This window comes from Ambystoma mexicanum, chromosome 1q (assembly GCF_040938575.1).
Source record: "Ambystoma mexicanum isolate Mex_15411 chromosome 1q, UKY_AmexF1_1, whole genome shotgun sequence".
NCBI classification, from domain to species: domain Eukaryota; kingdom Metazoa; phylum Chordata; class Amphibia; order Caudata; family Ambystomatidae; genus Ambystoma; species Ambystoma mexicanum.
This window is the reverse complement of record NC_090922.1, coordinates 1,095,360,840-1,095,388,409: the sequence shown is the minus strand read 5'-3', so window position 1 is coordinate 1,095,388,409 and position 27,570 is coordinate 1,095,360,840. Positions and strand designations below refer to the sequence as shown.

The window sequence follows — 27,570 nt, the reverse complement described above, 5'->3', positions numbered from 1 at the left end:
GGGAGGCTGATGGCACCCAGTCCACTGCCACAAGTTCAATGGGTGAGGCAGCAGCCACAGCCCCACTCAGTGATGTGGAAGCAGAGGAGTACGTGGACCTTGATGACACAATCCATGTATCATCACACCCCAAACCCCCCAACACACCACTCAGGGCACACTGTCCAACCCCATGCTGGATTCTGTGGTTCTACTGCACAGTTCAGACCTCACAACCACCCCAGAGGCCAGCTCTGCAATGGCCCACCCAGCCGCAGCACCCTCTACCTCCACAGCCCACACTGACATGGAGGCACGCCTGTCAAGGGTGGAGGCCCGGCAGGACTCGATCGAGCTGGTGCGCCAATATGTGGCCGACGGCGAGGAGGCACGCTGCGATATCCGTGAGGCCAATGCTAGGACCATTGCGGCCATTAATTCTAGTGCAACCATGATCCGTGACAGTTTGGGGGCATTACGCAGGTCCTAACCAGCATGCTCTAACACATGTAGCGCCAACAACTTGCACCGGCGGTGCAAATCTCATCTGCATCCAACCCATAGTCCACACCTACATCCTTCGCTCCCTCCAGCCATGTGCGGATGACAAGGCAGAGTGCAAGGCAGACCGAAATGCTGCCCCTGGACACGAAAAATCACACAAATAGTATGGGATGACAATGGATGAGGGGGGAGGTGGTGTTGGTGGTGTAGAGGGAAGTAAGGGGATGTTTATTGGGGCGAATGGGGTGTTTATTGGGGGTATGGGGTGTTTATTGGGGGTTATGGGGTGTTTGGGTGCTTTGAGGGGCGGCGGGAGATCGTATGAGTGGTGGAGGGAGGAAGCACTATTTTGTAATTTTCATTAATACACCCGTTGTGTGCAAAATCATTTAATGCCTGGACATTGTTCATTTCCTGTGTGTACATTCAATTCATGACAGCGCACAGTGCCCAACTCCCCACACACCCTGTGTCCATGTCCACACGGTCCCAGTGCTCAGTGTAAACAACTGGACAGTGATCCAACAATGAGAATCAAACAAAGCCTGGAGACTCTATTAGATGAAGCTGAAGAGAACACATGGATAAATCGCCACACAAAAGAGTTTCTGATGAATAGGAATCCACGCATCCCAAATCTATATATGTTGCCAAAGATACACAAAGATCTCATTAATCCTCCAGGAAGACCAATAGTGGCCGAGGTAAACAGTGTATTACAGCAGATTGGAAAGTACATCGACTATTTCTTACAATCCCTTATCCAGAAAACTACAACGTACATTAAGGATACAATGCATTTTCTTCAGTTACTAGCCACAGTACCGCACTCACCGTCACAGATCTTGTTTACTGTTGACGTGAAGAACTTATACACATCTATTCCACATGACTCAGGAATTGAAGCAATTGAATGGCTACTCTTCAACACAGGCAACATAGAAGCTAATAAGGAATTTATCATCATCTTACTACGTTTCATATCAACTAATTCTTATTTTAAGTACAGGAATCAGTTTTACATGCAAATAACAGGAACTGCAATGGGAGCCACAATGGCCCTCTCATATGCCAACACATTCATGCATAAATTTGAGTCCGATCATATACTAAGTCATCAGAGATGGAAGCCACATTTGGCCATTTGGGTCCGATTTATAGACGATATATTTGGCATTTGGACAGGCACAGAGACAGAGCTGATGGAATTTTTTACATATCTAAACACAATCAACGAAAGAATCCAGTTCACTCATGAACATTCCAGGAACAACATTCATTTTCTTGATGTAAATGTACAATCTATGGAACATGAATACAAGACCAACATTTACACAAAAACAACAGATCGCAATAATTTACTTCACAGACTCAGTTTTCATGAACCAAGTTTAATCAAAAACCTGCCATACAGTCAGATGCTTAGAGTGAAATGCATCATTAGTGATCCGAGGGATTATGACAAAGAACTCCACGAAATGGCTGAGAAGTTTTTGAAACGTGGATACAGACAGGAAGAGATAGCAGAAGCAAAACATAAGGTGGACCAAAAGAACAGAAACGAACTACTTACAGCCACAAGAAAAGTGAAAACAGAACCACCATTGGTATTTGTCACCAGATTTTCAACGCAAAGTAGTCGTATCAAATCAATTATAAAGAAGCACTGGCAAGTGTTATCTTGCGACCAAAAAACAGAGGAACTCTTTAAAGAACCACCAACATTTGCCTATCAACGGAGTAGAAACGTTCGAGACAGCTTAGTGCAAATGAGACAGCGAAAGAAACAACCAGATACTAAACGTGTTAGAACTTTTCCATGTCTACACTGCAGCAATTGCAGCTATGTGCTGAAAAGATCAACCATTAACCACCCCCACACCGGGAAAAAGATTATGCTGAAATCATTTGCCACCTGTGACACAACGAACATCAATTACGGTTTCAAATGCCCATGTGGACAATTCTATGTGGGCCAGTCCCAAAGAAAGGCAAAACTTTGCTGGAACGAGCACAGCCCGTGTATACGAAACAAGAACTTAAATTCTGCAGTCGCAAGACATTGGCTCAAAGAGAGACATAATTTAACACAAATTCGATTCATGGTGTTGGAAGTAGTTCAGAGTAATGATCCTCAATAGACTATACAAACTAAACTGGACAGGAGGGAATGTTATTGGGATTGAGAATTTGGGGTGTTTAACCCCACGAGGAATGAATGAAGAGATCAATTGGGCATGCTTCTTATAAACATGCTCATGATCGCGAGGTTAAGAGGGAAATACTAACATGGAATCATTTACTGTGGATTGGTTTCGGTTGATGTAACATAATAAGTAAGCTTAGTATTTATGCAACAAAGAAAGTAATTGCCATCACGTAAGATTTATGAAAGTGTTATTGTTCGATGTGTTAAATGCATTAATAATAATAATGTCATTACTTTTTACCTTTTTTACCTCTCTTGCATATGTATTACGATGAAGATGATATTCAGTGGTACGAGTTCACCATTAACGCAAATATGTGTTGCAATATTATGTAGCATGTTCCTTGATTAACGCTCTATGTTATATCAATAAGAAATTCAGAAGCAATCACATCTAACAGAGAAAGCACTCACGTAATTCTACACACACGGACACCCCGACCATCCCGTCTCCCCGTTTCCATGGGGACGCGGGACGCGAGGCGTCGCTACGCAGGCCATGTGCCACGTGATAGCGTATGCTGAACGGGGTTGCCATAGGAACTTGCATACATGTTTGATAAGTGTTACTCCAAGCGTTATGACATTCTTAAGTACATCCCTAGATTAACGCTCAATACTGCAGCAATGTAAATGGTTTCGTGATCATAATGAGCAGAGGAAGAACCTACTCATATGGACACCGTGACCGTCCTGTCTCCCTGTTTCCATGGGGACCCGGGACGCGAGGCGTCGCTACGTAGGCCAGAAGCCACGTGATAGCACACGATGAATAGTGTTGCCATAGGAACCCGCATACAAGCTTGGTCAGTGCTTCGCTACGCGACGCTGGCTCGCTAGAACAGTCTCCATGCTGTAGAATTACAGTTCATCAGAAACGGCCACAGATTGAAAGACTTTAACGGGTGAGCCTTGATTCTATGCTCTAAGGAGCTTAATAGTACGCACAAGTTTTCTCTAATGATAGCAATTTGCTGAGCATTTGTTATTTTTGTTTAGATTACTGGCGGGTGAACTGTTGAATGCAGAGAGTTTTGCACTCCAGGCACCACAGGAGATAACGAAGGTAACTGAAATTTATTTCAGACATGTATAGCACTGTGGATTTGTTAGTTTATTTGCACAACCATTAAGGAATATTTATCTAACAAAGATACCATGTTGTTATTTTCCTCCTAATAACCTCATCTTCTGACTGTTGTGAATTACCTTTATCGGGTATGTATATTTTCATTTACTTATAAATATTGATTCATCATTTCCAAAATGGCAGATTGTGACCTTTGATATACATGCATTTATGTGATGTCTAAATTTTCTTTCTGAAATCTATTTGATTTGTGATTTCCCACACATGGGACCAATGTATCATTTTGTTGAAACTTTTTGGTTTGTTTATTAATTATGATATTTGGTTATAACTGAAGAATTAATTGAATTGAACAGTATGGTTAACGCCCTGAAGAAGGAGATTCGCTCCGAAATGCATTGGCATTAAAACAACCATACGAAAAATTTAACAAGTCTGCTTTTTGCCTGATAAATACCTAGCAGTTCATCAGTTAGTGACTCAAGAACTATTTATGAGACCAATTTTGAGTTTTTGCTAACTCCGCTCTGGACATCTACCTTTAAGTTGCACACGAACTTCCAGTTGGTTCAAAACCTTTATTTAGTTTTGCACGAACGTATATCAAAATAAACGAACGAGCTCCCCAAGAGCTCTCACGGTGAGCGCCAGACTTAGTTGGATGAGTTCATTCAACTTCTTTCGCATGGTGTAGCACTGACACATAACCATCAAAATCCCTCGTCAATCAATGATTGGCGTACAGCACGGCCATCTTGTGCATCACGTACTGGCAGGGGTGCTGCTTCTCCTCCATCATCATCCTCATCATCATCTTCACCCGGTGCATGCATGTCAATGTCAGGTGGCAGTGGTACATTTCTCCGGATGCACATGTTGTGCAGCTTGACACAGACCATGGTGATTTTTGCCATCTTCTCAGGGCCATAAAGGAGTGCTCCACCAGACCTGCTTAGGCAGCGGAACCGTGCCTTCAACAGACCAAAGGTCTGCTCAATCACGACACGGGTACAGGTATGAATCGCCTGCATGGGAGCACAAAGAATTATGTGTGAGTCAATCTGAGCTGACACCTTTAGGATTCACGGCCATAGCCACTGCTATTTGGTGTTGACATGCACATGTCCCTGTATGTATGCACACAGATTGATTTGATGCATTGAGTACTGCAATATGGCCTGCTTGTGCGTCTTGCATGTTTTCATTGATGTATGGCATTGGTCTTATGTATGGCATTGATGTGTCATGTTCGGGTTGGGATGTTCAGATCAACATTCTTTAGCTCAGAGTGCATGGTCCACTCACCACCCATTCCCACCCAGGTGGAGTATGCACCCCCCCCCAATCCCACCCAGGTGGAGTATGCACCCCCCCCCCCACCTCACAACCCCGATGTACTGCCATGGGCCAGTCAGGCAACTCACCCAGCAGCCAGGCACGTCGTCCAGCATGTCGGTCCATGTAGCGTGGAGTTACGCAGCACCATGGCATCATGTGTGGATCCGGGATATCAGGCGCAAAAATGTGTGATGATCTTGCTGGAGTCACATACCATCTGCACATTGATAGAATGGTATTGCTTGCGATTGAGGTACACCACCTCTTTGGCATGAGCGGCCACCAATTCTACATGAGTGCAGCCGAGGGCACCGACGCAATTGGGCATGCCTGCCAGTGCATGGAAGCCTACTTTGGTGTCAGCAAGCTCCTGGCTAGTCCGTGGTAGGTAAATGTGGATGATTCCATGCTTCAGGAGGGCATCAAGCAATTGGGTCAGCATGCGGGACAAGAGTGGTTGTGATATGCCATGCAGCTGGCCCACTGTGTGCTGGTAGGTGCATGTGGCCAGGAAGTGGAGCACAGACACCACTTTTAGTAGAGGGGGGGATGGTAGTGCGGATTTCTATCAGGCTGACGATGTTGTGTATCATGCCCACTATGGTGGTGATGGTGTCCCGGTCCAACCGGTACAGGGTGTGGATCATCTCAGGGGTTAGATTGAATAGACTGGGTCTGATGAGAGGGATTGGTGGCTGCCTACGGGGTACCACTGGCTGCACTGGTGGAACTTGCTGGGCCTGTCTCACCCTCCTTCTCCTCCTGCGTCTCCTCTGTGCTGCCTGTTGTTGTAGCTGTAGTTGTTGCTGTTGTTGTAGCAGTACAGGCATATCCTCCAGCCCCATGATTGCAAAAGCTAGTGGGATCATTGTGGTGCAGGAGGGGGTGTGATGTGTGGGTGTACTCCTTTTGTACTGGGACAGGCTCCATTGACTCCACCTGTGGTGATTGTGTGCACCTGTGGCAGTTGCCTGCACTGCAGGTTGCTATTTGTGGGTGGTCCGCGATGCCTGTATTGCCGCCGTCTTGCAGCCCCTAATTACCGCTATCGGGATGCCGGTAAGTGCATGCCCACGTAACTTGTGATGTCCTCCTGTTAGCGGCATCCCGGTATTGGTGCCGTGAAGGGGCATGCCGGTTTGAAGGGGCACGGTATGGGCGGTGGCGGCATTGGCGGGTTGTCGGCTCGTAATGGCCCGGACCCATTAACGATGCCGGTAATGCCGTTCCGCCTTCCTTTTCTCATTACCTCCATACTCGTAATGAGGGCCTTAATCTTTAAGTCAGATGTAGGCGAACATGACTTGGGCATATAAATGCCTAATTAATCCGTATGGTCATATGGTATAGGAATACTATTCGCCGTACTCTGAGGCATTACCTTTGATGATATGTGTGTGGGGCTATGATTTCCAATTCTGTTATTAAACAAAGACATTTTTGATTCACGTCCTTCTTTGGGTCACGGGAGTTGAAGGGCCCAAGGAGAGTCTCATGCACCTACCTAGTTCTGCCTCCATGGCTGGTGCAAGCATAAAACAAGTCAGAAATGTTGTTATTAAACTGTTCATGTAATTACCCACTCAAAGAGGGGTTTTGCGTGCTTGCATCCTCATTTCCTAAAATGGCAATAACAGAAACATTATGATCCACATCATTTACTTCATGTAGGGTAAAGGTTAGAGGTGGAATAAAGGCTAACTATTTGGGTGCACTATTTACGGGGTAGTATTTAAATCTGTACCAACCGTGCTGACCTGCGGCCCAGAAGGGCTAGATTGCTGTGTCTGCTCCACTTAACCCGACCGCACCCTTTCCTCAGTTTCACCGTCTGATAAATGCTGCGACCCCGAGTCTACCAATAGGTTTTCTGTAGTCGTGGTTAAGGTGGTCCCCAGTCTCCTGACAATTTTAGCTTGTATTGATTAATAGAATGTGAAATATCAGCATGCAGCAGATTTACCCTAGAGTTCACTGTCACAAATGTTCACAATTCAGCTATCTCAATGAGAAATTTGTTTGCCAAAAAACAAGATTGCCTATTTGGCAAACAAACATGCGTTTTTATGCAACTCTCTAAGACTCCTATTTCAATTACTCAGGTCAAAAAGAATGTTTCTCATGCACGTGGTTTTATATATGCTGAAGTCAAATTCCACATTAAGCGCTCCAAAAATCTGTCTGTGATATGCACTGAATCACGGATCAGTAAAATGTATTTCCCTTTTCTAATTTTTACCCCACACCCATCACAGCCTCACAGCCTAACAGCACAACAGCCCACCTGCAGGCCACTTCCGGGTGCGCGTACCCGTGCTGTTTAGTAGGCTGGCTGGGTGAAAGAGGGGGGCGGAGTCAGGGCATCAATAGAACGCTAAGGAAAGAGAAAAGGTAAACTGTAACTAGTATAACGTGAAAGTCCCACCACAAGTCCCAGCACTTGAATATTCAGCACAAGTCCCTGCTAATAGTTATTTGTAATGCGGTTTCAGCCAAGTTCCTCCGTGTTACGATTCAGCAATACACAGGTGCTTCCTCTTACAGATGCGGGTCGCAAGGTCCCACGAGGAGCAGGCAACAAGTATCCCGAACAGCACAACAGCCCACTTGCAGGCCACTTCCGGGTGCGCGCGTCCCACACTCACTCACGTCTCCTTCCCCCGGCTGCCATCTTGGATCTTGCAATACCCATGTATTCTGACACTATCTCTCAAGTGCCTAATATGCTTAGGGGACTTAGGAGTGGGAAACATCTGCCCAACCCGATTGCGTCACCCCAAATGGACTCATCTATCACAACTCACTCTCAGGAAACTAATGATCGTGTCAAACAGAATGCAGCCCAACCAGCGCCGACGTGCAGACACCTGCTGTTTCAGTAGCATCTACACACAGACACCAGGCTGACTTAACAGAGGCAATAGCTTGCTCACGTCCGATGCAATTTGCAGTCACAGTCCAGACTTATTCAGCCCCTTCTGCATTGACAATGGCAACTAACTATGCGCTACATGAGGTGGATGACGAAGACTTTAATAAATCACCACTGTTACCTTTTAGCTTAACTAACAAATTAAGACTTTCTATGTCAGCATGTCTCAATCCTGGGTCCTGCTGTAAAAGCTGAGTTGGGTAAGCGAGTCAGTCTCACTTAGGCCTGCGACACCTGCCGCACTCTTACCCCCAGACGTAGAAGAAGTCTGTCTATATAATCACCCTTATGTCAATCCTCACGAACAAGCAGGGTCCCTGGGTATGTTGTACCCTAGGTCGAATGATACCCCCTTTGCCAGTTCACCTTCTTTCTTAACAAATTTCTGGCAAAAGATCACAGAATGTCCCGCAACTATCCTGATACTACCCATAATGAGATGCCTATAGACATACATCAACTCAGCTCTGAAGTCAACATGCGCATCCTGCACAACAGTAGCACGCAATCCCATGACCTCAATGAATCGGACAACTTTTCCTTTCCGGTCTTAACACGAATCCTTAATCTGCTTGACAAGGGACACGATTTAACCCATCATGAGATTCGAGATATAGAAAATATCCATATCCGACATTGGCAAGCTCAACAAGTTGGAGGGATTTATTTATGCACATGACTATCTGCATGCACAACAAATTCCCTTGTGTGAGGCAACCAAAATACTAACCATCACGAGTGAGCAATCTAAAATCTGTACCACAGAGAAGTTTTCAAAGGAGATACAAACATTGAAGAACTACGCACCACATGCAGGCCAAAATAAATCATATGCGGAAGCTTTTGGAGATGCTTTCTCTAACAAGGAATCCACATTGCAAGCCTCCAACAACACTTTACTCGAGGCAGTCACATTAAATGCAGAGAAAATAGCAGATATTATGACTTACTTAAATAATCAACAGCAAGCAACACAGCACCAAGGCAAGGAGTACAGTGCAGCAAATGAAACTAACGTAGCATCGCTACTCGACACACCTAACAGTCCCACTCCGCTCACAGACATTATCGACAATAATGAAAAGGCAGGATCAAACTTGCCGGAAAAGACGATAGCCTCTCCTACTAACGAGGTACATGAATCTTCCAATTCAATTTTTTCGCGTAGATTGATGCGGGCCGAACTAAAAGCTAAGAAAAGAAGAATAAATAGGAAGAAAAAAAAATCAAGAAAGTCTTGGGGAGGGGGGAGGGAAGGGAATAAAAACAAGAACCAAAAAACGAATAAAATCAATGGTCACAAGTCAAACATGAAAAAATGTAGTCAATCTTTCCAACGACGATGAGCTCCTTGACTTGAACCAACTAAACGAGGAATCAAAAACACTTCTTGACATTGTAGGGAACGTTTACAAACTCAAAGACAAACTGCCACAAGCAGACACCCGTGTTCCCAAAACCAAAGAACTAGATTTGATCCCCGGTCTGTTCAATAATCCTCCAACTGTCTTGTCCGTAAAACTCAAATCAATTGACTCGATCGCAGTCCCCTATCATCTCCTAACGAATAATGAAAAAGAAAAACAATTGCATCTATCCACATTTTTCCCCACAATATGCAAGTAGTAAGGGGATCCAACTCCAATATTAGTGCAGGACCGTCTACTAACGCAAAGGCTGTGTGCATTGTCTCAACTCAAATGTCTAGTCAGGAGATTGCAAAGTCGTCCTGTAAAACAATGAAAGATCATTTAAATCTAGAAGCCGACTATCAAGCCTCCTCTAAGGGGTCAGCCTCTATCCAACTGTCACCTCCTAATAAGTGTCCAAAATCTAATAGTACTGAAGAAGTCAGGGATCTGGAAGACAGTCACTTGTCATCCTATTCTAACATGTTGCCTTTGGTTGACTCGTCTTCCATTGTCCTCTCAACTGAACTTCCTAATATTATGAGTTGGGTGAGCAATCACTTAGTCAACGGAAGCCGAAGTCTAAATTGCACATATATGCTTAATATCTTTAAACAAAGCCCCCCACTGAGAACTATCAACTCCGATGACAGATTGGATCACCCTTTCCATCAAGAATAATAATCTTATGATTTGTGGTTTTCATTCGCATATCATCATGAAATTGCAGTGGGAACACAAATCAGACTTATTACAACTGGGTCTTGTGCCTCACTTATTTAAATCTGTGGAGGCTGCAACTGAGTTCATAGAAACACAGGAACCTACTGTAAATGAAGACACAGGAGCATCTTATTGTGATCCTACGCTTAGACAGCCTAATGCGGAGCAGATTGATCAATTTTCCACAATCGCAAGCACAGTTAAAGACTGGTCGTGGCATGAATCACTTATGAATAGCCTTCAATCAATGAACAAAGAAAATGTGAAAGCGTAGCCAAGTTGGCTTCAATATTATATCATGGAACTCATGTGGATTTCCAAACTTATTTACTTGTCTCAGTACACTGATTTTAGTCAACAAACCTTCTGTAATATTCATACAGGCGACACTGAAACTTCAGCCCTTTTACATCAATGGATACACTACACATACACAAGTAGCCACGAGTGGTGCTGCAGGAAGACCTGCGGGTGGCCTTGCAGTTTTAGTGGATCGCAAAGTCCTTACCACACTGAGCGAAGGCTTGAATTAATTGTTGGCTATTGAGCAGAGTCCCCTCAGGAAAACCAACGTAGTCTTTCTTATAATCTGTGTCTACTGGAATCCTGCTAGGTTAAATATAAATACCATCTTTACGCAGATACCTTACTAGAAGACGCATTCCTTCGTCACCTGCACGATCATATTATCTTGGGTGGTGACTTTAACCCCTTCTGTCTTAACACCACAAACTCATCTAACCCCATACACACACCAAACAACTACACCACCTCTATGACGAGAGGACAGCAATGGGCAGATTATTTAACAGATTGGGACATGCAATTAGTCAAAATGGAAGACAACAACCACACCTACACTTGGCAGCGAGGATCTATGAGCCCTTATATTTACTTTTTTTGTCTCTTCTAAGATATGTGGTTTTAGCGATCCTGTCATCATAGACAACTTGAATTTGGGAGATCACATGTCCATCACATTAAAGGTTAACATATCTCTCCAATCCCATCAAAAAGCCTCTGCATTAGAGCTAATTGACATTGACAAACTGTCCAATTGTTACCTCTGAAATGAGGCTTCAGTCAGCCTCAGAGGTAAGAATACCCCTCTTCACGTCATTTTTAAGTACACGTGCAACAGCCCTTGGCTGTTGTGCACCAAAGTATAACTCTTGTAAGGAGGCATAAAGTAAATCTTGCCTATCCTTTGTCTTTTTCAATGATAGAAATCCACGGGGACCCACACAGATGTGATTGGACCCCCTCCAGAGTGCCTGTGGCCACAATTTTACCGATAGTTAAGCTGTGTTCAGTTAACACAACACAGTCCATGATTAATTCAATATGAATCAATGTCCACTCCAACAATCCCCTGACTATATTCTCCCTTCCCTCCCCCACAGCACAAACTTTTTGTTCATACAGCATCCCGTCCTGAAGAAGGCCGTAGAAAGATGAGGCAAAACGAGCCCACATAGACGGCTGAAACACCCTGGTGTAGACGCATTGTTTAAACTACAGTGTATTATCTCTGTCCTCAAAAACAATTATTTTGTGTTATCTATTATGTTGTTCCTTGTCACAAATGTTTCTTTGTTTTGTGTAAACCACTGTCGCCACAAACACTGACAGTAAAGGTCACTAATCTCTTTCTTTACAGAAACCATTGTACTATCCAACTTGTATATTGGTGTATCGTTTTTTATATGATCAATGGATGCTATATCTCTCATATTCTTGTATATGTTGATCCTTACAACCTTATAAAAGAACCAAGATTTTTTCAAAACGGATTACGAGAGTCAGTGTTTTTTCAATCACAGGTGAACACAGAAGGTCTTAGGGGTAAAGGAGAGTGTTTGTGTGCATACCCTAACCTATTCAAGTGTGTCTTTATTTCAACTCTATTATACGACATGAGTTAGGGTTGAGCTCATTATCATCCAAGTTCCAATGGCGCAAACTAACTATTTATGCAAGTATGCTTAAGCCGCCTCACAATTCGTTGTTTCAGGACCTAGGCAATATGTTGAAAGAGGCCAACCCAAAATCTCTGGTAAGTATTCGAAGGGAGGATGAGGAATGAAGAATCTACTGAGTAGAATTAATGTAAGCAGTGAAGATCTCGGGCTTGGCTTGCCTCATGACAAAAAGAAACATTTCGAGTATGATTGGCAATGTACTATTGAGACTAATGACACAAGTCATAGAAAGAATACGCATGTTTCCCAAAAATAAAACCTGGAGCAAAGTACTTGCTGTGCTTTTCTATGTGATAAAGCTCGTACCTTGTTTTTATGAATCAAACTTAACCAATTCCACACTTATGAGCGCATCCATCACTGGCAGAAAAATAATGTGAAAGTAGACAATGAATGATGACGGTTCTGCTCTATGACTAGTGCTTAAGAAACTTTGAAACATTTAGTCCTTTATTGTTCCTACTTCAATGATGTGAGAATGACGTCATTTGGCAAAGACAACATTGGAGATACTACCTTCGCTAGGGAATTGCTGTGGTCTAGGTGTATGTGGGGGGAGAATACCTCCTTGATAATGGCACACACCCAGCTGCTGGCTAAAATGAATGAGCTATCATCCCTATCAACAAATGTACACTAGTTATAATTTTGCATATTGTGGTTGTTCTGCTCAATCTCCTTCAATAATGTATCACATGCTCAAATTACTGTATGTAAATATTTATCATCATTTGGTCCCTTTGAACATACCCAACTAATAATCATGATAGCAAAAGCCCTGTCAAATAAGATACCTTACAATATCTATCATGGACATGTGTTTGTAGAGTTTTTAATTGTTAAAATGCTGTTTGATGTTTTAGGAACTTATCAACTTTTGTATGTAATAATTTATAGAGCATATTTGCACATTTGCTAATTTTGCACACAAGTTTTTTGCATTTTGCACATCGACAATACTTCTCAGGGAACTTTTTGGGGTTGGGGTACTTGAGCCTACCTAATTACGCATGTTTTATATGTGGAGTATGTTGAGAGAGGACCGAAACTTAAGTTATGTTGTAATGTTTGTAAAGGTGTTCTATGTATAACCACTTACAAATAAAAAATGTAAAACATTTTAAAAAAGGTAATCAGGCCTGGTTTGGACATCGTGTGCAGTAGAGGTATGCGAGTAGTGTCTGGAGTGTGGGTGTAAGATTCACCAAATATCTACTAAATCAAATGTGGTCAGTAGTGTTTTGTAGGGCTCTGACTGGTAGGGTGGGTTTCTGGAATTTTGCATCTGATCTATCTACCCTTGGGTTCATGACACAATTGCAGCCCCCTGCCCATATAATGTTTCTGTTTCTGTATGGGCCTAGTCTTGGGTATAATGTTTGGAAGAAAGCCGCAGTGGCATGGTTGGGAGCATATGTCTTTACTAGGCAGGTTCCAACATTTTCTAAGAACCGCTGTATGAGTGCCATACTGCCCACATCGTCAGTTTTAAACTTGGTCACTTTAAAGGTTACTGTAGGTGCAATCCAAGTCATTACTCTGTGCGCATACGCTGAATACACAGAGTCTATGACACGTCCTTTCCATTTTTTAGCAATTATCGCTCGTCTTTCTTCAGTGAAGTGGGTCTCTTGTAACAACGCTATGCCAATTTTGTATCTGCGCAAATATGTGTGGACTCTGTTTCTTTTAACATAATTATTCAATCCCCAGACATTCCAGGTAAGTAATTTTATGTAATTAACCATTGATGTCTATATCCGGTAATTGGGCCTTTTGTACGGTAACAGCCGACGGCACCTATTTCTAACTCTTAAGGAATGGCCAAGCATTATCAAGATAATTTGCGACTTCGTGTCTATTACAGGCACACCAAATTCCCTTGTAATTTTCCCAACTTCCCCAACCAATAACAATCACCCAGCATCGCTGTCCATGCTCAAGCATATCCACTTCTATCTTTGGCCTTCGAGGTCTGACCCCCTAGGGGTATGCGCAACAGGCGAACGCAAAAACAAGCATTCTGTGAAGAAAAAAACTCTGTGGACGGGTCGTTAGGAGCCGTGGGGCAGGTCTTTGTCTTCCGGAATGTGGTCAAGTTCGTAGAGTGGGTCCTGCAACTTAAGCAAACTTGGGTAGCAATTGTGGCCGGTAAAGGCAGTCCACTGCGTCAGCGACACGCTTGTCCTGGGGTCTACAGCTCTCTCTTGTCAGTTTATTCATTGTTCAGAGTGTGGTATCCTTTGGTCCATTCTCTATTGTATGCTACCCCTGCGCCGAAGGAATCTTAGTGTTTAGGTGGGGGGTGGTGTGCATCTATAAGGGGTTTGACCTGTTCCCTGTCCATCCACCGTTCCCTCTCCATCCACATCTGCGCCTCTTCTGGGAGGTCAAAGAATAGGCACAGTTCTTGTTGCAGACCTTTAGACATGCTGGATACATCAACATGTATTTTAAGCATTTGAAAAACAGGTTTTCCAGCCTCTGTCAGCTTTCATTCCTCTCCTAGAGCAAATCTTTTGTGCTGCTTTATTTTAAGGTTCAAGGGTCTGCACATAGAGTGCCTATATTGTGGCTGAAACAATATCAAACCTAATATGTGAATTTTGTAGTTGGTACTCTTACAACGTGCGATCCCCAGAAAAAATCAATTTTTATAACAATATGATTTGATTTATTAATTTTGTATGCATCTGGTTCTTCATGTATTCATTTCATACATTTAATCCTTTGCACTGTCCATATTGTATATTTTCAGTGTAAACTTCCACGTATTAGTTACATACACATATATATAGTTCCAAATTTCGAATCATCATCAAATTAATAATCTCCCTATATATTCCTGTATTGTAAGCCTGTTTTGCGGAGAAATGTGCTCTATTTCTTTTAACTTGAAAAGTGTAGTCAAGGTTTGCAAACTGCAGATTTGGGTGTGATTTTCTTGGGTCACTGCTGTATATTCTGTTAGTTTCTTTTCTAATTCCGTGGTCCTTTTGGACAGTTTCCGGACATCTTGGCATAATAATCCAACATCAACTATGACGGCATCTATCTTGGAGCCTAGTGAGGCTTTCAGTTCTGCGATGGCCAGTAGGATTTGGTTGTCTGCGTTGTTAACCTTGTTCTCCTTGTCCTGTGTTGTCGCCATGTTGTCTGCAGACTCTTGTGGCAGGGTTTTTGCGTAACTATTATTCTTTGCTTTAGCTGCTTTGGGAGGCATTTCACTTGTTTTGTGCTCTGTAGTGGTGCGCCCAGATTCACTGTACCGCAACAGTGACGCCAGCCACTAGTTAGAGGCACTTGTTGCATAGTAGTATTGGGCCTCAGGACCTCTGTCTTGGCTGCCTTTTTCTTTTTTTGTTAAGCAAATAATTTTTATTGAAATCTCGATCAACATGAAATACATCACATAATATAGCTCAGTAATAAAGCAGTAACAACTGACGTGTCATGGCATCAAAACTTGATTTTAACTCAGTAACAGTGTACCTGTTTCTCATAAAACCACTATCATGCTCGTGAGAACAGATTAGGAGTAACTAATGCAAGTCCAGAAATATAGCAGAAAGAAAGAAAAGAAAAAAACACAAAAAGACTCATCATATCACTTTAAGTACACCCTGTCCAAGTCATATTCATCATGTCCATTATCACAGATTCAGAAGAAATTTCACAAGTCTTGGCTGGAAAAACATCTGTTCCCTTTTGGCTACATTTTCCAGGAATGGCCCCCATATACAGGAGAACTTAGGCAACTTCCCTTCATGGCAGTAAGCTTTTCCATCCCCAGCAGTTCCCAAACTTTTACCCACCAGTACGCTATATGAGGACCCTCCACGTCTTTTCCAAAAGAGGGCCGATGTGAGTCGAGCTGCCGCGAGTAGCTGAGAGATCAGTTCAGTTCCAGGGCCAGACCTCAGTAAGCATCCATCCTCAGGAGTGTCGCCCAGCAACAGGATTTGTGGGTAAGCAAGGTGCCATAGATCTCTGATCTTGGATCTTATTTCCAGCCAAAAGGATTTTATGATAGGTCAGTACCACCACAGGTGAGCCAAGTCGCCCTTACCTCCACATCCTTGCCAACATGTGTCCGGGTAGTCCGGGTTCATTGCATGCAGTCTATGCGGGGACAAGTACCAGAGAAAACAGAGTTCAAGGGCTCCTTCTCTTACGGTAGTGCAGCGTGAAGTTCTGTCGGCTCTACCCCATATCCTTTGCCAGGACTCCTGGGTAATCGTCACCCCCCCAGTTCCCTTTCCCACGCCGTTCTCCAGGAGACGAGAACAGGTGGCTATTTTATGAGATTGTTGACCCTCTAGGGCTGTTCGTTCTATTCCCGGTGGGGCCCTAGTGGCTGCCTGTCTTACACTCGGATTAGTTACCCAGTGGCGAAGCTGTATATATTTGAATCTCTCCGTTTCTGGGAGTTTGAATTTTTCTTTGCACTGCTCAAAGGTTAGGGCTATGTTCTGATCATAAAGGTCTCGTAATCTTAATGGTTTCCCCGTTGACCAGAGACGGTAAGAATTGGGTTGGAGACCTGGGGTGAAGGCTGGGTTTTGTGTGATAGAGGAGAGTGAGCCAAGGCCTGATGTGAAGCCTCTTTGTGCACAGGCCTTATCCCAGCAACGGAGTGTGTTGTTGTGGTGGGCAGGAGAGGGCCCTGCTGGTTACACACTTCCCTTGGAATCAATGGAAGATATTTCAAAAGGGAGATGGGTTGTTGTCTGCTCAATGTCATGCCATTTGGGTGATTCTATTGGGTCTGCCCAACTCAATATTGCGGCTATTTGGATCGCTCGATAGTACCGCAGGATTGAAGGGAGCCCCAAGCCTCCCTGCGCTTTCCCCCTCGTGAGGAGCTGCGTGGGAGTCTAGGTTTTTTCCCTCGTAATACAAATTGGCCCATTTCCTTCTGTAACTCGAGCAGGTCCCGCTCTGGGATCATTATTGGTAGGGCATGAAATATGTACAGGAGTCTCGGGAGAAGGGACATTTTAATTGCGCTGATACGCCAGAGTCATGGTATCTCTTTTGAGGCCCACCTTTGTAAGGAATCTTTGGATTCCTTTAAGAGATTGGGAATATTGGCTTTCATCAGCCCTGCATGAGTAGGAGTCAAGCGCACTCCCAGGTAAGTGATGTCTGTGGTCCTCCATTGGAAGGGAAATGCACTCTATAGAGTGGATAAAGTGGCACGGGATTCCTACAAGTCCATACCCATTGACTTTGCAGTGTTTATCGTGAATCCGGAAATCGTTGCAAATTGGGCCAGCAAGTCCATAAGGACGGGAAGGGAGCTGAGAGCTTCCCACAAGAAGCAAAGCATGTCATCCGTACATAGTACGATTTTGTGACATTGCCCTCCAAATTCAAATCCATGGATCATCGGGTGAAGGTGGATCCACTGGGCCAAAGGTTCCATCGCCATTGCGAACACCAATAGGGATAGGGAGCAACCCTGCCTAGTTCCCCTACCTAAAGCTATCTGAGTGGACCACTTTGAAATGACCCGGACTTGAGTTGATGGGATCTGAAAGTTCGAGAGAATCAGTCTGGAGAACTTCAGACCAAAACCAAACCCCTTTAGGACTAGGCCCAAATATTCCCACATCATGCTGTTGAAAGCACTATGGGCATCCAGGGACAGTAGCGAAAGGGTGCCCAGGATTGTAGGGGCCAAGGCTATCAGGTCAACTGCCCGACGAAATTTATCATGTGCAGATCGGCCTTGAATAAACCCTGTCTGATCCCTATCTATTATTAGCGCAAGGACCTCACCTAGACGGCGAGCTATAATTTAACTATAGATCTTTGTGTCTGTATTGAGTAGAGCTATAGGTCGGTAGGACGTGCATTCTGTAGGGTCTTTCCCCGGTTTCAAAAGAGTTGCGGCAGATTCTGCCATAGTCTGTGTGACAGATCCTGCATCCCATAAGAAGTTAAAGAGTTTCGTAAGGTGGGGTATAAGCTCTGCACTAAAGGTTTTATAACATTTATTTGTAAACCCGTCTGGGGCCGGGGCCTTACCGAGGGGTAGGGACTTGATGGTTCTTTCGACTTTATGAGCGGTAATAGGTTCCTCCAAGGGATCAGAGAGTTTGTGAAACTTGCGGGAGATGTGCATTTAATATACATTTTTGGGTGGTTTGTGAGTCCGCGACATGAGGGGCAGACTGTTCCCTGAATAAGCTCTCAACAATGTGGAGTTCACCGTCCTCCGGGGAAACGCGTTTGCCAGTATCGTCCCGCAGGGCGTCTATCCGTTTTCGTTTTGATTGTTTTTTCAATAAAGAAGCTAATAATTTATTAGCTTTGTTCCCCTTCGTGTAGAAATATTGCTTTGTAAGCATCATGTAGTGTGCTGCCCTTCCCGTGTGGTGTGCCTCTAACGCTTTCCTTGCTATTTGTAGATCCCTAAGGGAGCGTTGGGATCCCTTTTCTTTATGTATTGCCTCGAGTCTGCAAGTTTCTCCCTCTAGTTGAGCCTGTAGCTCCCTTCTGGCTCTTCCCCTCTGTGCAGCCTGCTCAATAAAATGTCCCCTAATTACTGTCTTACCCGCATCCCATACTATGACATATCCCACATTGCCAGTATCGTTCTCCCTGAAGTAAAAAACGTTATGGCTTCCGCTATGTGGGTTCGAATTAGGGGGTCTTCCATTAAGAGATCATTTAGTCGCCAGGGGGGCATGGTCAGAGAGAGTTTCTGCGAGTATTTAGATATCTATTGTCAGGGGGATCTGCGTATCAGAAATAAAGAACATATCTAATCTAGAGAATCCTCTGTGGACAGCCGAAAAGTAGGTATATTCCTGTTCTTCCTGGTGGAAGAACCGCCATACCTCAATAAGTGAATGCTCCTGCAGTAGTGTGGTAAGGGCTATGACATTTTTCTTATCATTGGCCGTTGCGGGCAGCGTCTTATCAAATAAGGGGTTGATGACAGCGTTAAGGTCTCTGCCTAATATTAGTTCTCCCTCTGCGTGTTCCATTAGGGACTAAGACAGCGAAGCAAAAAATAAATCCTGATTAACGTTTGGAACATACAAAGATCAGGGTCACCTTGCGTCCCCACAGCGTTGACACCACCAAGTTAAACCTTACCACGCCATCACGCACCACCTTCAGCGCTTTTAGAACGATGACCATGCGCACCAGAATGGCAACCCCACGTTTCTTTAGGTCACTAGAGGCACAACATTTTGTGGGGTAGAGCTTATTGTTAAGGCAAAACTCGCCTGCGGGTCGGAGGTGGGTTTCCTGGAGGAACAAGAGTGCAGAATCAAGCGTTGCTAATCTGTGAAACAATGCATTGCGTTTTAGGGGGGAATTTAAGCCTTGGAAGTTGAGGGTAATACATTTCATGTCCAGGATCGCCATTCTGAGATCGTGCAAGCTTTTGTGACATCCTGAATGACATTATTCCTCCGAGGTAAGGGACTCTTCCAAGTCCCCCCGGTTCTCCCAAACTCGCATATTACATTTGTGTATCGATATGGAGTAGCATGGCGGTGTGGCAAGGTGGCCCAGATGAAGGTCCTCCCCAAGGACCAAGAGTTGCTCCATGGCTTATGAATGGCAGGGTATGTGTGGGCCCATAAAACAGGCCTAGTGGTAGTGTGCCCAGAAAACAACATGAAAGTAAAACAAACAAGAAAAACCATATAAACCGTTGTAGATGAGGCTCCTAGTGGCCCCGTTTTCTTAACCAACATTGACAAACCGTCAATAACGGGCGCAATCCACCCAGGGCGCCCAAACATTGCTATCCTTCATGATTCCTGAACTCTGTGAGTTCCAGTTGCTGTCTGGCATTCAGTATAACGCTCTTCCCCGCTGGGCAGATTCTGCTTCCGCTCCTAGTTCATAAATGGCTAGTGCTTTGCCCATTCGGCGAGTCGGTAATGATCCTCGCACCATCAGGGTTTGAGGATGACTCGGGGCGGATGGTGGATGCTAGCCTCTCAGCAGTTTCCATGGCTTCCAGGTCCTGTTGAGGAGTAGATCGATCAGGGAGATCGTTGCGGCACCACACAGACTATAGGTTCATTACCTGCGCTGTCTCAATTGCAGAAATGTCCTTGCTACCCGACACTTCCGGCAACCTTCAACTCGGTTGGGCGATTCCCCATTGTAGCGATTGAGCTGCTCAGAGGGTCAGCGGTGGCCCCCTCATCCAACACCCTAGGGAGGTCTCGGGGCAGCAGACAACCGCCAGGCTTTCAGCGATTATGTGGTTCCCGTTTCTTGATGTGGAGTAAGGCTGTCAAAGATATGTGTTTCTCATTATAGTACTTGAGCCGAAGAAAAGCAGAACTTTGCCAGCTCTCGAGGAACCGCATGGAACTCCCCCGATCCGAATATGCCAGTTATTTACGGTCAGCGAGACATCACCAGACCGTTTCCTGGTGCGGGGTGGGGCAGACAGCTATTTGTTGCAGGTCTGCGCATTCCTGGTTTTCCGTTCCCTGGTGAGGGGGTCGTCCCAGCAGCTGCATCCCCTGGGCTTCCTCTGTTTATCTTTTGGCATGGGGTGTAGATCCAGATTTACCACCTCCTGGGGCCTTGTTTCTGGGGTGGCAGCGTTATTTGTTTCTGCCATTAAGTCTTTTGCGTCGTCCTCTGAAGCGATGGTGCGATGGTGTAGTGCTGGTTGTGGAGGTTGAAAATCAGTTTGCATGGAAATCCCCAACGGTAGCGAATCTTCTTAGCTTGCAGCCACGTCGTCACCTTCTGTAAGCGTCTGCTGCTCACGAGGGTGTATGGGGAAAGATTTTGGAATAGTTTTAGTGTTGACCCACGGAACTGTACTGGTTCCGACTTCCTGGCCGCCGCCATGATTTCTTCCTTCTGGCGGAAGAAATGCACCCGAGTGAGGACGTCCGGCAGTAGATTCCGCTTTTGCTGGACAGAAGAGTATACACGATGGGTCCTGTCCAGTATCATTGCCTCTGAGGTCGAGAGGCCCAGTAGGGACTTAAACAGAGCACTTACATAGTCAGGTCATTCCTGGTCCGGGACATGCCGAGGGATTCCCCGGAGACGTACATTATTCCTCCTTGACCTATTTTCAAGGTCTGCCTGCTTCGCCCAGATGTCTTCTAGATGCTCTTCAATAATCCTCACTCTTTCTGTAAATTCCTCGCTGTCATGCGTTTGCTCACATTTTATGTTTTCCAGCTCGTTGACTCTGGCTTCAAGACCCCCAAGATGGGCATTTAGGTTGACGAGTGAGCGGGCCAGAGAGTCCTTGGAGGTTTTGATCTCTAATTTAATTTCTTGTGTGATATCCTGCTCGAGGGATTTCAACAGCTCTTCGAGGTAACTTTTGGAGAGTGCCATGTTTGGGAGCCTTGACGCTACGGGGGCCGGATGGATGTCTGCTTCCACTGTTTGTGTTTGTGGGGTTGTTGCTGGCTGAGGTGTTAGGAAGGCCTTGATTCCGTGTGATTTCCCCTTCCTTGCTGCTTTAGGCATTGCCGAAAGTTCGTATGTGGGTTGCTTTAAGCGCCAGCGGCGCGTCTTCGTATTGTTTGGAGACACGGTGAGAGTGGTCAGCATGTAATTGTGGAGGATTGAACTAACCGGGCAAGGGGTCCCCCTATGATCCAAGCCGCCTCAGAGGGAACGGGGCCTGTTGTGGCGTGTTCTGCAGCCTTCTATGGCTATTGCCCCTGCTTACTAAGTTTCTACTGCTGGTGTTGCATACTCCAAATGTCCCGGGTCAATGAGGGTCCTCAATTTGCCTCGCAACACATGCTTTCCGACAGGCACAAATCAGCATCAGGGGCCATTGCGTGGGTAATCCTTCTCAGTGGAGCCGCGGAAGTATTGAGGGCTAGGCAATGAAAGCATGACAGTTCTGGCGAGCCTCGCGCTGTTTGAGAGTCCTGCCTACGGCGTAGTGCCAATTGAATCGTACGCAGGGAACAAGAAAGGGGCTGTACTCCTGGTCTTCTTCCTTCCCTCACCCGCCCACTTCTCCCACTAGTGAGCTTCAGACCCCCGCACCGTGATCCCGCTGTCCAGCACGGCCGCTCAGGTCCTCAGGGCCGCCACCCGCTGGCTTCTCCACCGCGTTGTCTCCTACCGGCCTCAGAGGAGTGGGACGGCTCAGATTATGAGGCACAGGCGCCAGGTGTTCCAATCCACCGGGACTCTGGCTTCGCCCGTGCGGTGGATCGCCAGCCTGCCGATGCACCAGTGCGCCTCTGCCGCAGCACGGCGCGTGGTCCAGACACAGCCCAACCCTAGCCTGGCGGTCAGTGAGCGGTAAACGCTGGGTTCGCTTGTGCCTCTCTATAGCGAGCTCGCTCTATCGCCTTTCCGCTTCAGCTCGCCGCCATCACACCCTCCCCCAGCAGGAGCTGAGGCCAGAAATTACGCTCAACACGATGAGACCGCACCGGGTATTCCGTTTCAAGACCAACCTGCTTGCTGTCTGCGTTCCCCATCTTCACTGCCCAGCGCAGTTCTCCTCAGTTCTCAACGCACCGGTCATCGCTCCCCTGTTTATCTTCTGTGCAGTTCTCTGCTGACTTCGGGAGAACAAAGCTCCTGTGATCGTTGAGGTGCGGCCACCAGGCATTCTGTTTCAGCAGGCACACAGCTTGTTTGTTGCAGAGGGTCACCCTGTGTCTTCATTGGCGCGCACCGCCATTTTGTTTGCAGAGGCAGCGGGATGGAAGCCACAGGTCCCGTTTCACTTTGGTTTTCGCCCTCGGGTCGCCTAACATCGTGGGCAGCCAGACTTCCTTAAAATCGCAGGGAGATCTTGTCATTAAGTGCCAATATCACGCCATTCAGGGCACCCTGCAGCGGAACTTCCAGCCAACACGACTGCATGGCATGCTGCCTAGCCACGCCCCTTTGGCTGCCTTTTTCTTAATTGGCCAGATGTAGGGTGGACGTTTCCGTGGCGCAGGATTTCAGGGGATTACTACCCATTATGTCCTTTAGGCACCAGCTGCTATTTTTAGGGCTCCTGGTGTATCCCCTCAAGTTTATCTCAAGAACTTTCACTCTTGGATAGAACAATGTTTTAAGATATTCTTGGGGCCTTTTGGCCATCCGGCCGATAGGAAGGATCTTAGGTTGGTCTGAGGCTTACATTTGTGTAATAAGTTGGCTTGCGTGCCTTTTGTTCAATTGACTCGCTTACACGAGTTTGCGGACTCAGCTGTATTATATTACCGATGCGAGAATGGTCTGTTGTAAGCTCTGCCGGTGTACTTTGGGGGGGCAGGCAATCCTCAGTAGAGCCCAGTGCAAGCAGTCAAAGCCTCGGCTCTATATCGAGCTTCTTATGTGGTGCGCCTCTAGTCTAATGCTGCTTGCTCACCTTGCTTTTAAGAAAGCTGCCTTTCGTGTGCTTCCTTTCTGCAGGGGGTACACATACGCCATTGGTGCTTTATTTGGAGTCGGCATTTCTTCCTCCAAAAGCCACGGTCACTGTACCTTGGTCACCATCTTGAGTTGTCTCTGGGGGTCCGCCTCCAACGTTCGCGGGGCTTCTCTGCAGCGTTCTAATGTAGCGAGCAGTCCCTTGGAGGAGGAAGTTGCTCTGCTATAGTTCATTCAGGTTTACCCACATTTCAGGATTGTTCCGACGCAGTGGTTCTGCTGTTTATGCTGGATACTAACAGATCAGGCAGGAGCTCACAATAACTCAGCTAGCCACGCACCCCCATCTATCCCGACACATTATTTCTAGAACACTTTTCTTTTTGGATACACTATTGTCCCACACCATTTTGTATTTAGAAAAAAAGGATAGGCAATAGGTTTATTAGAATAGGCCCTTTTATTTTGACAGACCCGACTAGCACTGCGTTATTATAATTTGATGGTCATAGCTTGCTCCCACCTTGAGGTGTAGATAGGCGTACAACCAACCCATTGAAGTTCAATAAACACCCTTGAACTGTGATCACTTGTGTCTGTGTTCACTGTTTTATACCATGCCTTCCTTAAAGTGGTCCCTAAATCCAGGCAGTGGACCTTGCCACACTAGATAACAGCAACAAGGACATTTGGAAACAGGCTCAAATCGGCTTAAGAAATATGAAAAAGAAAAACAGTTGCTGTTGAAAACAAAATCGTTCTCTTACCATGCAGAATGGACACCACATTTTGAGCGTACTGAACATTTGATGTTTCTTTGTTCTTGACATTACTCAACGAAATATGTTTGACTGTTGTTTCAGATGCCTTTTGAATTGCATTTAACAGCTCTTCTTCAACCTCTTTGATATCTCTCTCTGAAGAATACACAATGCTAAGAAAAAAGAAAAGATGTTGCTGTAGATTACATAAAGCTAAAACAAACAACACACACAAACGAGGAAGCAGTTCCACAATTACTCGCCTAGGAAGAGTTTTTTTTTACAAGGCAGCCGGAAGGGTGAAATGGGTAGAACAGATTTTAATAAGTGCCACACATTGCCTGTGACATTTTAGAAAATATAAGGTCGAGGATTTAAAGAAGCACATAATCTCAGTTTGTTATCCTATGTATTGCTATAAATGTATCCATTTGTTCATCCACCAGTGAGAATAAAAGAAGCACTTTATAGGGTCTTGCCTGTGGACAAAGACTGATATGAGGCTGCTAATGATTTAATCAGTGATATTAAGGGGATGTAACTGTGAGGCACAATAAGGAGTTAGTAGGGGAGGGGAAGGAAGAACACAGCAGAGAAAGTAGGAGTTCATTACTGCGTGTCTATTGCACACTTCTAGCTAATATTCCCCTTCTGCCCCATATTGGCAGTTTATATAGGAATCCATTATGGTTGAAGTATAGGTTTAAAAGAATTAAGGCATTCCACTTTAGGGGCGCACAGGGTTTGGAAGTGTGTCCTACCCAGGCCCACTGCTCCCTTCACTGGAACCCAACGCTAGACTTTCTCATGGCGCTATGTATGGCCTTCAATTGGATTTTATTATGTGGAGAGGAGCGAAGGTATTATGCGGAAAAAGGGCCTGTGGACTAGTTACAACAGTGTTAAACTCATTGATCCAAGTCTCTTTTTCTCCATACTTGTGGGAAATTCTCCAACCATCAGTAACTGGGAGCGAAGAGACAGCATTAAGAATGAACAAGGCAGAGGGGGCGTGGCTAGAGGGCCATGGAGTAGGACGTCTCTTCAGAGCTACTCCCGACGATCCGATATGATCCTGCGTGAAAATAAGCTAAAAAGGGCATGATCATGCTCAGAAATACACTATTGGATGTGTCAATGCGTGGGGCAAGTTTGATGGAGAGCAGAGTCCTTGATGACTACAGGAAGATTTCCAAGATCAACTGAAAGTTTGTGGCCGCGGTGCGACACCCCAGACAAAATGGCCGGCGCGCTAGAACCAAGGAGGCTGAGGTAGGCCCAGCAGACCCACGGCGGACGAAGGCTGGCAGGGAGAGCGCAGCGGGTGGAATGTGAAGCGGAAGCAACTGCGGCTGAGAGAACTGCACTGGGAATATAGAACCAGTGGGACACACCGTTACACTGCACGTCTGGCATCGAAGAGGCCCGGCCGCAAGACGAAGAAAGAGGGGGCCCGAATAGCCCCACGAACAGGGCGAATAGCTGAGGGGTTCACTCGATCACCCGGCGTGGGGGACCTGTAGAGACTTGGAAGGAGAAGCGGACCACAACACGGTGCACGAGCTGCTCACGACGCTCGTGTGCTGCAACAGACTAACCTCGAGAGCGTGAGGTGTAACCCCCAGAAAGTGGACCATGATAAGGCGCAAGAGACATATAGGCCTGGCGGTGCCGCAGCACGCTACAACCACGGAGGAGGAGGAACGGGGAAGCTGGAACCGCACGCTACAGAAAAACTGGGCCCCGGTACGTAGGCAGGACTGCACAATGTCGGTGAGAGGAGGCAAGACCAAGAGTAAGCAACCCACTATGGACATTTTTGCCAAGCCGCAACAGACTCCAACCACCCCGGTACAGGGTGCAGCAGACGCGCATGCCGAAATATCCCTGACAAAAGAAGATCACTTGATCCTAACAGCCATTACGGAGTTGAAAGCCTTGTGGGGGACAGTGATGGAGGACCTAAGAACCTCTTTGGAAACCAAAATAGATGCAGTTGGGCTAGAGGTCAACCTGCTGCGACAAGATGTAAGAGCGCTGGCTGAAAGAACAAGTGGCCTACAGGGTGCGGTGACAACCAATACGGAAACCAGCACAAGCAACACAAAGGAAGTCCACATACTGAAGCAACAGGTCGCCAACTTGGAGAACCGCGTGGAGGAGGCTGAAGGGAGAATGAGACGGAACAACATACGGATGGTCGGCCTACCAGAGGGAGAGGATGGTCGGGGCCCCACGGACTACGTGGAGAATTTGATCCTGCAAGAAATAGGAGCCGACAAACTTTAACAAGGATTTGCTGTCGAACAGGCGCACAGGGCCCTGATGAGGAAACCAGGACCTGGAGCCCCCCTTGGGCGATAATAGCAAAGATCTTTGACTATAAAGACAGAAAGAAGATCCTGGAGTACTTTCGCAAAGGTGGAACGATCGAAAGGGCATCTGCAACCATCACAGCATACCCCGACTACACCATGTTGGTGCAGAGACAGCGTTATAGCTATGTAGCGATCAAGAGGAGATTGCGTACGGCTGGAATCAAGTAGATGCTTTTGTATGCCGCAAAGCTCAAGGTCCTTCACAAAAGTAGTGAATACTTTTTTGACACCCCAGAGGACGCGACGGCATGGCTGGATATGAAGGGTTGTCTGGAACAAGGCGAGAAGCAAGATCATGAGGATCATGATAAGTGAGGGAGTCACATTATGTAGGATACAAGGATGGAGAAGGGGGGCCCGGGGAAAATAAAAGGATTGTCGCATGGGTAACAGGGGCGGGACAAGGACAGATAACAGTGAAAATTGCAATAAGAGACATTTGGACTTGTTGGACTTGAATATAAAATTTGAATGTAAATTGGGTAGCACTAAGCGCGCTCACATGGAAGCAAACGGGAGTGGCAAGATGGAAACGACCTACTCCCAGGAGTTAGAGTAGTAGGGCCGCCATTAGGGCGACTTCACCCTGCTGAGCCGTGAGTAAAGGCAATTGCCAGAAAAGGGCTAGATGCGGGGGTGCCTGAGATCCAGGGATGGAGCTGGGCAACAGTTGGGTAGGGTGTTGGGGCGGGAGGAAATGGAGGGGAGTGAGTTGGGGCAGGAAAGGGAGGCGGGAGGGAGGTTGGGAAGTTTGAAGTGTTTGTTGTTTGGGGAAGTTTATGTTGGGAAACAAGCCTGCATAGAATGGAAATGTACTTGGTCATCGACTGCACTTGTGATGGGAGGAGAGGGACCCTGATATGCCATGGGGGATCTTAAAATAATTACTTGGAACGTCAGAGGGCTCAATAGTTAT

The 27,570-nt window shown here is 45.9% G+C and overlaps 1 protein-coding gene across 3 annotated transcripts in view; it reads right to left on the bottom strand.

Annotated features, from left to right (window-relative positions):
- The window catches only part of BTBD8 (BTB domain containing 8), a 2,362,893-nt gene that overhangs the window by 2,109,937 nt on the left and 225,386 nt on the right, over nucleotides 1-27,570 (bottom strand). For all 3 annotated transcript variants that reach the window (XM_069641787.1, XM_069641786.1, XM_069641785.1), the window contains exon 3: nucleotides 24,283-24,449. In XM_069641787.1, coding sequence (XP_069497888.1) covers nucleotides 24,283-24,449 — 167 coding nt within the window. The remainder of the gene's footprint in view (nucleotides 1-24,282; nucleotides 24,450-27,570) is intronic.